General features: G+C 38.4%; 1 protein-coding gene across 1 annotated transcript in view; it reads right to left on the reverse strand.

The window, feature by feature from the left end:
- Positions 1 to 15,000, reverse strand: part of rngtt (RNA guanylyltransferase and 5'-phosphatase) — an 89,099-nt gene that overhangs the window by 28,883 nt on the left and 45,216 nt on the right. Inside the window, exon 12 of the mRNA XM_031321998.2 lies at positions 436 to 504. Coding sequence (XP_031177858.1) covers positions 436 to 504 — 69 coding nt within the window. The remainder of the gene's footprint in view (positions 1 to 435; positions 505 to 15,000) is intronic.

The raw sequence follows: 15,000 nt of genomic DNA on the forward strand, positions 1-15,000 counted from the left end.
AATATCAACAAATTCATTTTTATCAAGGCCAGTGACAAGTCTCGTACCATTGATTTCATTAAAACACAATTATTATTTTTTTTTTATTACGGCCACAGATCAGACAGATTTTCTGCGGTTTTAACAACCAAGTAAATTGGTTGGTATTCTTACTAAGGCCGTTTCCGTCCTAACACAAACTGCCATGCGTCTGTATTACTGATCAGCCTCTTACAGAGAGCCCTGTGTTTATGTGGATTCATGTAGGAGTGTGGTTTCCTTTACAATAACAGAGGGCAAGACTGATATAAAAAGTGACAAACGGCAGGTGGTAGTGACAAGCTGTACGATTCTTATGTAGGAGCTCAGTGGAAGAAAAAGCTTTGTCTGACAACCTGTGGCAAAGAGGCTACAGCTTTGAAAAATACAGATTGTCAAACATAAATCAAGGCTTACCCCGCATGGCTGGAAGATAAGCCCGTCGACTTCATGGCTGACCTGGGACGTGAAGCTGCCTTCCAGTAGCTGAAAAATAGAAAATAAGGAGGACACAGTTTCAGCCAAGAAACAATGATAAATGACAAGATGGATAGCTGAAAGCTTTAGCTGGGAACACATGAAATGACATTGATTTATAAAGTCAACTACAGCTATGTATGGAGTCTGCCAACAATACCAACCTCTAAAAGTAAGCAAAGTTTTAACATAACTGGAAGGCAGATAAAAAGTCTAGGACCTTGTTTTGCTCCATCTAACCCTGAAACTAAGCACTAATCTCTTTGATTGACAATGCATGACTGCAAGATCAATATATGTAACTTGACAGCCCAAGTTGAGGAACAGAATAGCAACAAATCATTAAGTTCCTGAAGACTGAAAAGAGTCGTTTTCATGTCCTTCATTAACACCAACCACCAATGGTGTAGTAGAGAAAAGGAACCTACAGCACCATATTAAAAGAGGAATGCTCAGGAGATGTGGCAGAGCTACTGCATGACAAAAGCAAATTTTCTACATCATGGAGCACATCAACAGCCATGGCAACTACAGCAAGGAAAATTAGAGGCACTAAAATAAGGCTGAATATACAATCTGCATAAGGAAACAGATGAACAGATCCCCCAATATAAGAGTGCTTTCCTTTTTGACTTTTCTTTTAAATAACCCCTTTCCTTCCCCGTCTACTATCAAACTTCTTCCCCCGAAACTAAAAGGTGTTTTATTTTCCAGCAACTGCATGAAAAATACAATTACACTAAAACTTTTTTTCCCTCCAGTTATCTTTGAGTAAGGCATTTTGTTAAACAGCACCTGCCTATTTTTTTTCACCTCAGAACCAAATAAATTAGATGTTTGTTTGAAGTCAATTTGTGATTTAAAAAAAGAAAAATATTGTTCCTATATGATCAACTGAAACGTTTAAACTCACCCTCCACTAAGACCATTGAACAAACGTAGGAAAAAGACCACAGTGCCACAAAGACTGTCCATGGCATATGGCCTTATAACAGCAAAGACAATTTTACTAAAACATTTAAAATGCCATAACCACCTTCAGTACATTGGCTAAATAATTTATCATGCACGCTACACCTTAAGAGAATCAGGTTTTCAGAATTTTAGGAAAATTTCACCCCCCTTAATTCTTCACAGTTGATTTATTGACGTTTATCTGCTAATGACAATGTGTGTTCAGATTTGACTGATTTAAGATTTAAAAGAGTGACACTTTTGTAACTGAAATGCAAGACTTTCAAATCAATTTAAAAAGTGAACACGAGATATGAGATGAAACTGCACAGTAAATTAAACCATGTCACTTTCACAAAAATAAAACTGTGCATTAAGTTGTACGTTATGTTGTGCTCTTTGTGATGGATGACCGTTCTGAACAGAGTTTATTTCCATACTACGCTTGTAAGGTAGGAAATCAATCCAACACCTATCATTTGCCTTGGAAAATGTTCGGCTATACTGTAATACCAAATGCTAAATCTAATATATGATTGCATAAGTACACAGAGCAGAATCTCAATGCTTTTTAAAGAGTAGATATGAACAGAGACCGGAGAATCACTGCTGATCATCATTGCAAAAATATTGATTCTATTGAATTACTTTGTATGAAAACTTGTCAAGTGATCTTTGCTATTCTGTATGTGCATACATATGGTTAATATATTTAGGCAGGCAGGAAATAGCCTTGGCCAATAAAACAGAAAGCAAATGCATTAGTGCACTGCAGCACATATCAGGTATCCTATCCAGGCCATCAAGATGAACTAAAGCAGAGAGGAATGCATTTTAGCCATGCAGGGAGGTATTGAAAGGTGGAACAACAACACTGTGCTTTGAGTGCCCTTATATAACATATTGTAAGTCGTCTCCTGTCTGAATGAAAGGCGACAGTAAAATGAAATGATTACATTTTAATTAACAATGCATGCATCTCTGTCCAGCTCTGATTTCAATCAGCAGGCATGGTCAATTTAAGTGCCTGTTGACTAGGAGATAGCAACGTGTTGAGGAGATATGGAGACTGTCAACAATCATCAGAGCCAAGACACATTCACTACGCAGGAGATAACAGATCGTCATCATCTGTCCTGGTGATGCTTTGGGACAGACCAAATTATAACCTTCAATCACAAATACAAGAAAGCGTGTTAATATAACATAACTACATTTGCACTTCATGCAAGACTGGTTAACCATTTCATACACAGCAGCACTGCAGGCTCTCCTGTAAAAAATGCCTTTGACACATTCTTCCCAGCATTAGACCAAACTGGTCTGTCTCAGCTGCTCGGTGGATAACCATCTATGACGACACATTTAGTCTTTCTCAAAAAATCTCTTTGAAGTGAGCAGATACAACTGTATAATACATCAGATAATATTGGCTACAAAGTGGGACATGCATTTGGTTAGTAGATGGTGCTAATTTTGAACCTTGCCCCAGAAGCTAAATCGTCGTCAGGCCAATAGCTGATGGGTTCCGAGATGGTAAACCAACTAAATTCAATTTTAACAAAACACAGAAAACAGAAAGATTATATTGTACAAGAAACAACACAGAGTGGCAGGAATTACAAGCTCCTGCAACATTTATGTTGCCATATTGATCAAGACATTGATGCATCAATTAACTAGCCTCAGGGAGACATCTGCTACTTGGAGATGCAGATTTAGTCTTTCTCAAAAAATCTATTTGAAGTGAGCAGATACAACTGTGTAATACATCAGATAATATTTGCTGCAAAGTAGGACATGTATCTATATTTCTGAGATGTACACTACTGGTCAAAAGTTTGGGGTCACTTAGACATTTCCATTCCACTCCATTATAGACAGAATACCAGCTGAGATCAGTTGCATTGTTCTTTTAACCAGGGCAGCAGTTTTCAGATTACATTATGTGTTTACATAATTGCAAAAGGGTTCTCCAATGTTTTCTCAGTTAGCCTTTTAAAATGATATCACATTAGTAAACAGAATGCACCTTTGGAACATTGGATGAATGGTTGCTGATAATGGGCAATTTAGATATTGCATTAAAGATCAGCCACCCACTCAGATCAGCTGGTATTCTGTCTATAATGGAGTGGAATGGAAATTTCTAAATGACCCCAAACTTTTGACCGGTAGTGTATGAAGATGCAATATACTAGTATGAAGACACAAATGTCTGAATTATTACGTGAAATCTACAGAGCTTATGTTTTAAGTGGCGTCCCGTCCTGGCTAGCTTCTGCAATACAATAAACTCAATGCGATCTCTCATTGATTATTTCTTCGGTAGAAAAAAATGAAAGGTGTTTTTAAGGTTTACTTTCCTTTGTTGAAGTGCCATGTTAAAGAGTTTTCTTGTAAACAAACGAAAAGTTATGTTTACATGCAGTGCTTCTTACCGAAACCCAAAAGAAATTTCTTTCTCATAAAACATTTACAAAGCAGATTTAAAAAAAAAAAAAAAAAAAAAAAAAAAAGAATTTAATTGTGCATTGTTAACATCCATGTTTGCTAGCTTGCAGTCTTCTCTCCTGCCTTTATTGGCACAATGCTACGTGTCTTCGCTTGTTGCCGCCACAAACGGTCAGTGTCACCCACATGCTTACCCTGCATGCACGATACAAACAAATGGGAACCCACACGAAAAAACAAACATTCATGTCCTGATTTATTCACAAAGGGTTTTTCCATTGCACTCAAATTTCCAGCGTTTCTACTCAAGATGTTTTTATGCGTAAATTGAAGATGCACATTAGAACAGGTGGATGCAAACACACCTAAATGTGGTTGGGAATGGTTCCCTTACTTATCAAACAGAACACCGACGTTCTGGTCTCACTTCGGCTCTCTTTAGCAAATAGAACCTATAGTTGGTTTGGTGAAACTCTGCAAACCGTGGCTCTCTAGCTGCAGAGCACTCTGATTTTAATAGAGAAAAATATCCTGTGTCTGTTATATTTATACCGCAGGATGACTTCACCTTTTCACAAAATACTTTGATGCAAAACATCACTGCTTCTCAAAAGATGTGTTTCAGAGATGGATGAAGTGAAGTCATCAGCCCTCAGAAGAGCGCCGTGTACATTTAACTACAGACACATAAAACCGTTCGGTCTCTGCTGTATCTGCAAAGAAAGCAGAGCAACATCAGTGCTCTCCAGAATGATGAATGAGTCACAGCAGATCACACAAAGCTTGACAACCATGCTGACATGGAGAAGGCAGATAGCCAGACCAAAAAGAACGGGTGCCTTTATGAGGGAACGGCATGTAGGCGGTAAGATCTGGGAGTTCCATTTCAGTTCTCATGCCATCTTAGCACACCCACCCACCACCTTCGTCGAGCACAGTGAACCCTGGATGGAGAGATGAGCAGAAAGAAGACTTCCACTCACACATCCTCCTACAGTAAGGAAGTTCCTTGGAGCGATAATGCAGAAAGGGAGCAGCAACCCTGCTTTCATGGTAACCTTTTAGAAAGGAAACACAAAGTTGAGCCTGGTACAGTAGGGTTGTGTGGGCGGAGGCAAACAGCAAAGCCCCATTAAGAGATCAAGCTTTCATTGCAGACTCCAGGGCAGAGATGGGGCAACGCAAGAGCTCGGAGGGGGGACAAATCAACTGCTAACATGCGAAACAATGTCTTTCTTCTCAAGGTGTCCGGGTGATGGAAGTCAGACCATTTTCCTCTCCAGTGTTTCATGTTTGGGCTCATTTCACAAAAGGCCAAAGTAAAAGAAAAATTTAATAAAACCACACACAACCCAAGGACTCAAACTACATTCACAGTGGTTGCGTAGTGCCCCTTTCAAATAATTACAAACACAAGAAGCACCTTCAATTAAAAAGGAACCTTAAACATCAACCTCTTGTTGCTCCAGTGACAATGTGAAAACAAAGCGGTAACAGCGACCACACTGTTTTTTGTCAGATCTAGGGCTGCATCTAATGATCATTTTCTTTATTAAGTTGATTCAAATGTCTTGCTTGTCCAACCAACACTCCAAAACCTAATTATACTAATTTCACAGTGATTAAAAACAGAGAAAAGCTGCCAACTTTCACATCTGAGGAGCTGAAACTAGGGAATATTTTGCTCTGGTTTAATGGCATTTCTTTAAACCAATCACAATCGTCTTGGGCGGCGCCATGCTCCGCACGGAACCGTTGCAAAATAGTCGTGCGAGAAAACTCCGATTGGACAGATAGTCTAGCTAACTGTCTCAATTTACCATGCAGCGATTTGAGGAGAAGTCAACCATAGTCCTCATAAATCCACCGGAGTTTAAAATTCCAACACTAAGAAAGCGGAAGATAACGGAAAATACATGCATCCGGCGGAATTTCCAGCGGCACCCAAGCAATCCCGCAAGTCAAGTATATAGATTATATTTAACAGTACAGTGGCAGTTAACATAGTTAACATAAGGGGTTGGCAATAAAGCATCGCAGGTGGGCAAATTACACTTCTGACCTTGATTTTGAATAACAGATAAAGAGTAAAGGCCTGTACGTTTCTTAAAGCAATAAGCAATATGAGTCAACACGTATGTATCATGTATTTAAAATATGTCTACACCTTATGGTTTATTAATATGCATTTGCAAGAAAGACAATGGAGCATGGTCACATAAACATAGCAATGCCGTGGCTCACTTTCTGTGTATGTGTATATATATATATATATATATATATATATATATATATATATATATATATATATATATATATATATATATATATATATATATATCGTCAGCTTTTCATCAGCACACCTGAAATGATATGACGCACTTTCCATTTCTGAAGCCTTTGTGCTTTCCTCATCCTCGTAGCTCTGAGGAGGTTTAGGTGCGGGGGCTGAATCAAAGGCGGAAAGGATGGATTGATATTCCAGTCAGACCACAGGGATGTTGCTGGAGGCTCCTTTCAAGCCTAATGTGAATGGTCCTCTGAAGCCAGTACGCAGTTCCCTATTAAACGAAAAGTCCACATCAGAGTGTATGGGCAGGGCTGCTAAACCACTGTCTGGCCTGAAGTCAAACAAGGTTACCGTCTGGAGAAGTTTAACGTCCTCTGACATCTTATCTTTTGATGGATATTGGACAGTTCATAAAAAGGACGATTACATTTTACACATTCATTTGTGGTGACAGGGAAAAGATGAACAGAGACATTAACATTTTAAAGATTAAACCATACCAGGGGAAGGTATAAGATTAGAAATATCGGGGCACAGCATGAAATTGAATTGTGGTATAAAAAAGAACCTGCGGTGAACAGGACAAGTGTCATGATGGGTGACTAGCACCTAACACTTCCTACCATGAAATTAGAAAAAGTTAGCAGCAAGTTAGCAGCAAGACGATAAAGACTACAGGGAGCAAGAAATCATCGCACTGAAATTCATAATCTGAGCTCAGGCTAAGGGACACTGTGGGAGCTTACATGTCAATTTTTAATTATGCCATTTCAATTTTCAAATTATTAATATATTATCAAAACAGCTGGAGATTAATATTCTGATTCAATTAATGAATTAATTGTCTAATAATTTTTAACTTAATGGAAAAGGATATTTTTAAGGAAAATAGAGACCATGGCGCACCTGGCGCAGAGCAAATCCCAATGCAAGGGTCCAGCGCCCATGTTGTTTAAACAGCAAATACACCTGCGCCCATCTGTGCGCCCATGGGTGTGCTGGTCATACAGGGAGGTGTGTTCAGGTGCATTCTGGGCGTATTATTATGTTGAGGCAGCGCAGAGTGATTACGCCATTGACCAACAAAAACCTGGTCTAAAGTCAATAATGCAGCATTTCATTGTTATTTTAACAAATAACAAAATATTAAAAATAAAAATATTACAATGTGAAATAGTATCATAATAGCAATGCGCCAAGGTACAAACACGCCTGGCTTTTAAAGGGAATGGGAGATAACACTCTGATTGGTTTATTGCATGTTACACACAAAACACACCTATGATTAATTAAGACACTAAGTACAACCCTTATGAGCCATGTGCCTGGCGCACGGACCCTTTTTTCGGCCATTAAACTAGCAAAAGTGGATTTGTACACGCACCTGCACCAGGTGCTTTACGCCGTGCGCTTAGATCGTTAAAATAGGGCTCAATGACTGCACGCTGTAGTATTTAATTCATATACTTTTGTTAAGCATTTTTAAAATTGAATAGTTACGCTCAGGTCATAGCCACATGCAAGGCCATTAGGACAATTGAGGCTGCAATGTTGTTAGGACAGAATAGTGAAATGGACAATAATATAGGTAATGCTAAACAAATAAACCAAACCGGATTAAATTATCATGTTGCATGGATGGGACTGAAGATAGTTAGACACCTCACCGCCCCGTCTCCGGGAGAGAAAAGATAAACAGACAACCACAAACACACAGAGGTGACGAGCCAAGCCCACATACTCAGACACATTCAGTCACATTCATGCAGACAGAGAGTCCGTGTGAAGAGGTAACAACTAGGAGGGACGGAGCCCTTCTTTGAGCTCCAACAGCATGCTGCTGTATGTATGCTGTCTAAGACACAGTAGGAGAAGAGACTGTCTCTGCCCTGAGCTGCTACTGTCAGACAGAGAAGAATGTTTGACTGAAGAGATATAGATATAGATATATAGATATATATATATATATATATATATATATATATATATATATATATATATATATATACTTATTGAGCTAAAACTGTCAATGAATGTGAAACTGTCAAAATCAATTCATTAATTACGCTAATGGGTTAGCAGAACAGTTGCCAATTAAACACAAATTAACAAATAGCTCTTACAGAAGTGATTAAAAAAGGAAATTTTTAGTTGCTGTTGCTAAAAGCTCTGGTCAAAACAACCTTCCATGAAACAGTGATGGTCTATTATCAACCCCCTGATAAGTGAGGATGATTTTATGTTTTTTTTCTATTACATATGTAATGATTTTTTAACTCAACCTGAAATAAATATATACACATTTCCTTGTGTTTGTCCACTTTCAGAGTGGAAGCTAGTTAGCCTAGCTTGCCAAGTTCCACTTTTGAGTGGAATACAAACTTAACAGCATGACATGTCCTCCCAAATGTTACATTCTGTCAAAGGACAGACAGCTTAAACGGTTAAGCCAATGCTTCAGAGTTCATAGAAGAAGGGTGAAAAACATATTCATAGAATACACAGTGTGATATTTTCCAGTCCATCGGGCACCACAGAAGTCTCCTGGTAATGTCAGCTCTCAGATTTCAGTCAACCAACCGCTGGCATGTGAAATAGCCACTAAGCTTTAAGCTTAGATGTGTCCAAAAACAGTTTTATTGTCCTTTGTAAAACTAAGTTTTTGTAAGACTTAAGCTGTCAGATAAACGTTGTAGTAAAAACTACAATATTTTTCTCTGAATTGTGGAGTAAAAGTAAAGTAGCAGAAAATGGAAATACTCAAGTAAAGTACCTCAAATTTGTACTAAAGTACAGTACTTCATGTACTTAGATACATTCCACCACTGAAAAATACACACAATAGCTATAGTATTATGGTAGTGTATATGGCCTTACACAAAAAGTGAGGAGAAAGTCAGTTTGAAGCTGGAGTGCAGGACTTTTACATATACAGTAAATGAACTTACTGGAAGGGAAAGCTCTCTGTATTTCGCAGTATATCGGTGTTGTGGTGTTTGTTGAATTTCCTGAGCTAGCGCACCGGAAGTGATGCATTTTACGTCAAACAGCCAGAGCAAAAAAGGGGCAGCAGCTAGAAGTATGGCAGAAAAATCGTAAGCATCCATGTAAACAAAATAGACAACGAGGACAAACATGGATCACCACTGGTGTAGCTTTTCTTTGTTGGAGAGCGCTGAAAATAGACAAGGGACTAATGCTGTGTTCACGCAGCCTGTGTTTCGAAATGCGTGTCGCGATTACATTCAGTACAGTCAATGCATAGACGCAAATTCACGCATGATGGGCGAAGCGAATGACACGATGCAAACACGTGAAATTTGTGTCATTCTCATATCCACGAGAGTTGAAATATTTCAACTTGAGCGATCAAACTCACGCAGGTGACGGGACGCAAAATGAATTTACGCAGCCGGTGTGAACACAATATAAGGGCACGTGTCACAGTGTTTGTGTTATTACTCCCTCTGCCAGAGGGGGGAGACAAAAGTTCCGCACTGCAGGTTTGAAATAAGCACAGCACAGAAATTATTAAAAATGTTAAATTAAAAATTTTGAAAAAGGAAGCATTCCAGAAAAGAGTGAATTTGTACTATGAGGGCTGGAGGGAAAGGATGTCTTGACATCTCCATGGGTCATACAGAAAAGTTAGAGACTAAAGGTAGAGAGCAGCCTAAATAAGTGGACAAACGCAGAATAAAAACAAAAGTCCAAAGAACATCTGAAGAAAAACACCTGTTGACCTGACCCAGAGGTTGCATGTTCCTTTCACTGAGTACATCAGCTCTGAGCCTGGAAGGCACAACGAAAGCAGGCAAGCAGAACAAATAAAATGAGCCGCTACACTCGATACAGCCACATTTTCACCCGCTCTCTCTACAGTGAATCCGACCTTTACTGTATAGAAGTGCCGTGCATCATCAGATGTTGCGTAATGTCTTGGAGACTTTGAAGAAAACTAAAAAATTCAAAGCAAACTGAGGTACACAAACATTAGTCATTGAGTCCATGTTGTGTGTAGCCATTATACAACAGTCAACATGTTTCCCTCTGTGAGTGGGTGCAGCTTGTTCTTCAACTGTCAACGGTGGAGGATGGGTGTATTACCAAGGCCAGAGGTGCAGGCAGATGAATGCTTTATTTGGAGTGCATTTCATAAACTGAGTAGGACACAGTTGTGAGACATAAACAATCAATCTTCTCCCGTTGAAGCATTCTGACATTTTTGCTATAAATTAGAACAAATAAAATATTGTAGGTTTACAGGTCAGTAAGACAGATTTTAGTTTGGTCTTTTTCTAGCAAAAGGCATTTTGTGAAGTGACAGAAAAACAAATCTTAAATTTGTATTTGAGCTGATACAGCAGACACGGAATCATCGACAAACTAACTTGGATATCAAGCTCAGATTCAGCACAATACCAAAGCTTGATTCTGTTAAAGCACAAACACAAAGGAGACAAAGACGATGGAGACCCAGGGTCTTGCTTTTCCATCTTCTGCAGACTCGAGAGCTGACAGAGGGGTGAGGTCAGTGACCAACAGGGAAACCTGCAGACTGACAGCACACAGCTAATGAGACATGCTGTTAAGAAAGAGCTACTTTTTTTATCTGACCTTGCCACTACAAAAAGCAACACTCTGAGACATGAGTGCAACAACAAGAGACAAACCATGATGACTGATTTACATTGAATTAAGGTCTGTTAATGACGACTGAGTCCACTGGAGGGGAAAGTGAGTCAGGAAAAGAGAAATCGTCTTGTCATTGAATTATGTGGTTGGCTGCAGTAACTCAATACATTGTCTGGGATGAACACTTAGGACTTCTACACAAACAATTGTTTTCCTTTGACGAGAGTATTGATGGAGAAACTGTGCGAAGCATGAGCTGCAGCGCACGCTCTGAGATTTGGTAATTCTCTGCACTAATTCTGCAACCCTGTCATACGTAGCCCTCAGGGCCACACCCCAACCAGATGTGACGATCAGAACACTTCAAGTATATTAACGATAAGCCTGAGACCTTAATGGAGATGATGTCTCTTAATAAGATTCAGCCTAACCACAAGCTTGGCATGGAATCGAGTATGACCCTATCAGGGAACACACAATCAGAAAATGCCTAGATAGTCTGGAAAGGATTAGCAAAGAACCTACAGGTAGGTCTCAATTAGATTAGATAAATGATTAACCGCTAGAGGAGAAACTAGTTTGGTCGCCCATGTCAGACAGGTCACAGCAGACTACATATATCAGACATATTGCCACAACAACACTAGAAACACTCACACACAAAATAACAGATATTTCCAGAGGACATTGGTGTTACTCAGCCATAAAAAAAAAAAAACTATATTTTTAATACAATCAATTAATAAATGAAAGCAACACCTAAATAGAGGACCAATACAAAAGGTGATAAATATAAAATTAAACCTTTAAAATGAACAAAAGGTAAATACAATACATATAACAGAAGACCTTAAAAAAGGGTTGTATCACAGGTTTCACAACAAAAGACTTGCTGAATTGTTCTGTGATGCATCTTGACATCTTTAACCAGTCAATAAAAACCCATTTGAGACTTTGAAAAAAAACACCAAACGGGATATATCAAGTCCATAAGAAGCAGTCAAGATAGAGGTTTTTTGACTACTTGGGGTCCCACTTTTAAAGCTAATATTCTTTCAATCACACTGCAGCACCAAAGTAGCTCCCAGCACAAGATAAACAGCCCAGCAAACAAAATAGGCACCCATTGATAATGCACATCAGCAATCAGCAACCTATTTAACTTCACTATTTACATTCTAAAGAAAGTCAATTATTTTGGCTATTTTGTATTCAGTACATACTCTAACCTTAATCTCACCTGCTGTGATTAGGTTTGAGCTCCAAGAAAAACACTGCAATCTAAGATTATCTTACAAAAATATCTAAGTAACTGGTTTTCAGGTATCTATCCAAATTCAATCTTAGCTTAAAAAGGCATTTCAACATGAGATCTACTCTCAGGTAAGAAACTCATTCTGTCACCGGAAGACTCTCTCCAATCTGGACTCCTGGGAGGAGGCGGGTGATGGCCTGGGGTCAATTGGAGATACCAGTTTTATTAAGGGGAAACTTGATTCATTTTAGGATTAATTTCTTTAGAGATGTGATAAATGAGCAAGAGATATTATATATTCTGAAAAGAGGAAAGACAAATTAACACCATCTAATTTCATTTTGTAATTTCAATATTATCAATTGTGACTTTATTAAATCAGACTCACATTTAATTACTGTATGTTCTGCAAATGTTAGGCCTATTCAAGCAGGCTACAACTCGCCAACGGTTTCTTTTTAGAGAAACTGAAAAACTACTCCACTTTAAAATGTTCCCTGCTTTAACAAAAATGATGAATTTAGTAGGACAAATGTAACCATACTTTGTATAGATAGATAGATAGATAGATAGATAGATAGATAGATAGATCTCATGTTTTAATGTTAAACATACATGTGGAATGCAAAGTAAATCCTTAAGCTTAAAACTGTCTATCTATGGATGGCTACCACAGTGGCTACCTTACTTACTTATTAGTAAGTGTATCATCGATATTGTGTAAATTAAATGTTAGTTTTTTTTCACAAATACGCCGATGAAACGTGCATACATGAAACATTAAAAACAAGTTTGAGTTGGAAGAGTTTATTTTTACTTGTTAGGCACACTCTATATGGAAATGGGAAAAATCACCATCAGTTGTCTGTAGCCCCAAAACTGTAACACTCATTTCTATAATCCTTGGAAGAATATGAATTTCTACCTTATAAATTCTCTGTGGAAATTGCCAATTCTGTTGCCGTTAGCCAGCAAAGAAATGACCAGAAATCCCAGTCTTGACTAGATTTCTAAATCCCTGAATGAAATACACAGATCTCTGCCAAATACATTCTTTGGTCAATGTACCAGTGTCACCAGTGTACCAAAAAAGCCATATAACCATATAATGCTGCTGTGTGTATTAAATGTGCATCAGCAGCAAATCATATCAAAGGTATTATAGTGCGCTACATTGTACATCAGTTGATACAAAAGCTTATTTGACAGTCGGTATACGTGCTTAAAGGCTTGCTCATAACAACAAGGGAATGTAGCATTAGAATTAAGGATGTAGTGCTATATGTGCAGGAATAGTATGGACAGCAGTGTCTATAGAATTCATTAAAACATTTTTTCATCAGCTTTTCATTTTAGTTTTAAGTCTCGACTCAAAACTTAGATTACATCCAGGACAAAGACACAAAGAAACCAAAGAAAGGGTTTGATAAATGAGGAATAGTTTGTACAGACACTGTGACGGTTAATCTGATATAATGAGCCGAGGATGGGATTTTGATACTATGGGTATCGTATATAATCAATGGAAGATTTAAAATGCCTGTATAAAAACAAATCAAACAAAGAAATAAAGGGAACAATACACATTTTAATATGTATTTACTTTTTATAAATGCATTTACTGTGTCATAATTAAATTAAAAACAAAAGGTTAAAAAGGCAATTATTTAGCTTCTAACCCTAAAACTGCTGACAGTCGATGACAAATGTAACTAAATGTACAGTCAATAGTGTCCCTCCAGCCAGCTGACCCACAGTCATTATGTGAATAATAAAAATGTGAAAGGCTGTCTGTCATGGCTGCCATCAGCTTGTTTCAGCAATGATAAACTCCATCCAGGGTTTTTCCCCCAAGCTGAATTTGGACAGCTGATGGTTTTTGATGTTGGCATTGATGATGCATCTCATCCCATGCAAAATGCAATTAACTGTAGAACAGGCACCACCATCTGAGTTGTGAAGTGCCATTAAATTCAGAATTATTTTCTACTCAAAATACATTTTTGTCAGCCAAGTCCTTCAACCTACACAATAGGGAAATTCCAAAATGTATTATCTGGTTGTCCCTATGTACAATTTCTGTAATACAAAAAGGGGTCTTTGTAAGATAATTGGACAACTGGAGGAAACAAAAAAGAATAAATGGTCCCCAATTGGTGGGAAATGGCAGCATGAATGTGTAAGTGTCTGAGATGAAAAACAGCAGCCTAGCAACAGACAAAAGCCATCATACAACTCCAGTCTGTGACTGATATACCCCTAAAAAGGAATTTCTGGTTAATATGCAATGAAGTGGAGGGTTGTGCTGCTATGAATTAATGAGCCAGATTCCAGTTCCCCTCTTTCAATGTCCCATACAACAGAGATATGACTGTATGAGGAGCAGATGGCTGCTGCACAACACAATAGAGCAGTCAGAAACCAGACACAGTTCCAGTTACTTAATTCCTAGAGTATCTTCATCAACATGCCCCTCAAAGGGTAGGGGCTGATCCTTCATAAAAAAGTTCTTAGAGGGGTAGACAGCACAGGGTTAGAGCAGAGGTAACCCAACTAAGAATTTAACAAAGTACAAAAACACCAGGATATTAGAGTTGGCAAAGGAAGGCATGCGACCACAACACAAGAAATGCCTTAAACTTCGCCCCCTCCGTAGACTTTGATCATCTGTGAATGTGCAGCGCCAAGATTTCGACTGATCTTGGCCCGAGCAAAACATCAAATTAATCGTGCTTTGGCTTCCAACAGTACTGATATTAGGGCACAAGTGCAGGCCTTTGAGAAATGCTCAACTGCTCTTCAGAGGATACAAGCTCTGCTGTCTTGAGCCTGTGAACAGCACAATACTACGGCCTGAGCCGTGATCATTTACTTATTATATGACCACTAAAAGGAAAATGCAAAAAATATAATCAGA

The sequence above is a fragment of the Sander lucioperca genome, chromosome 19 (genome assembly GCF_008315115.2).
Source record: "Sander lucioperca isolate FBNREF2018 chromosome 19, SLUC_FBN_1.2, whole genome shotgun sequence".
Lineage (NCBI taxonomy): Eukaryota > Metazoa > Chordata > Actinopteri > Perciformes > Percidae > Sander > Sander lucioperca.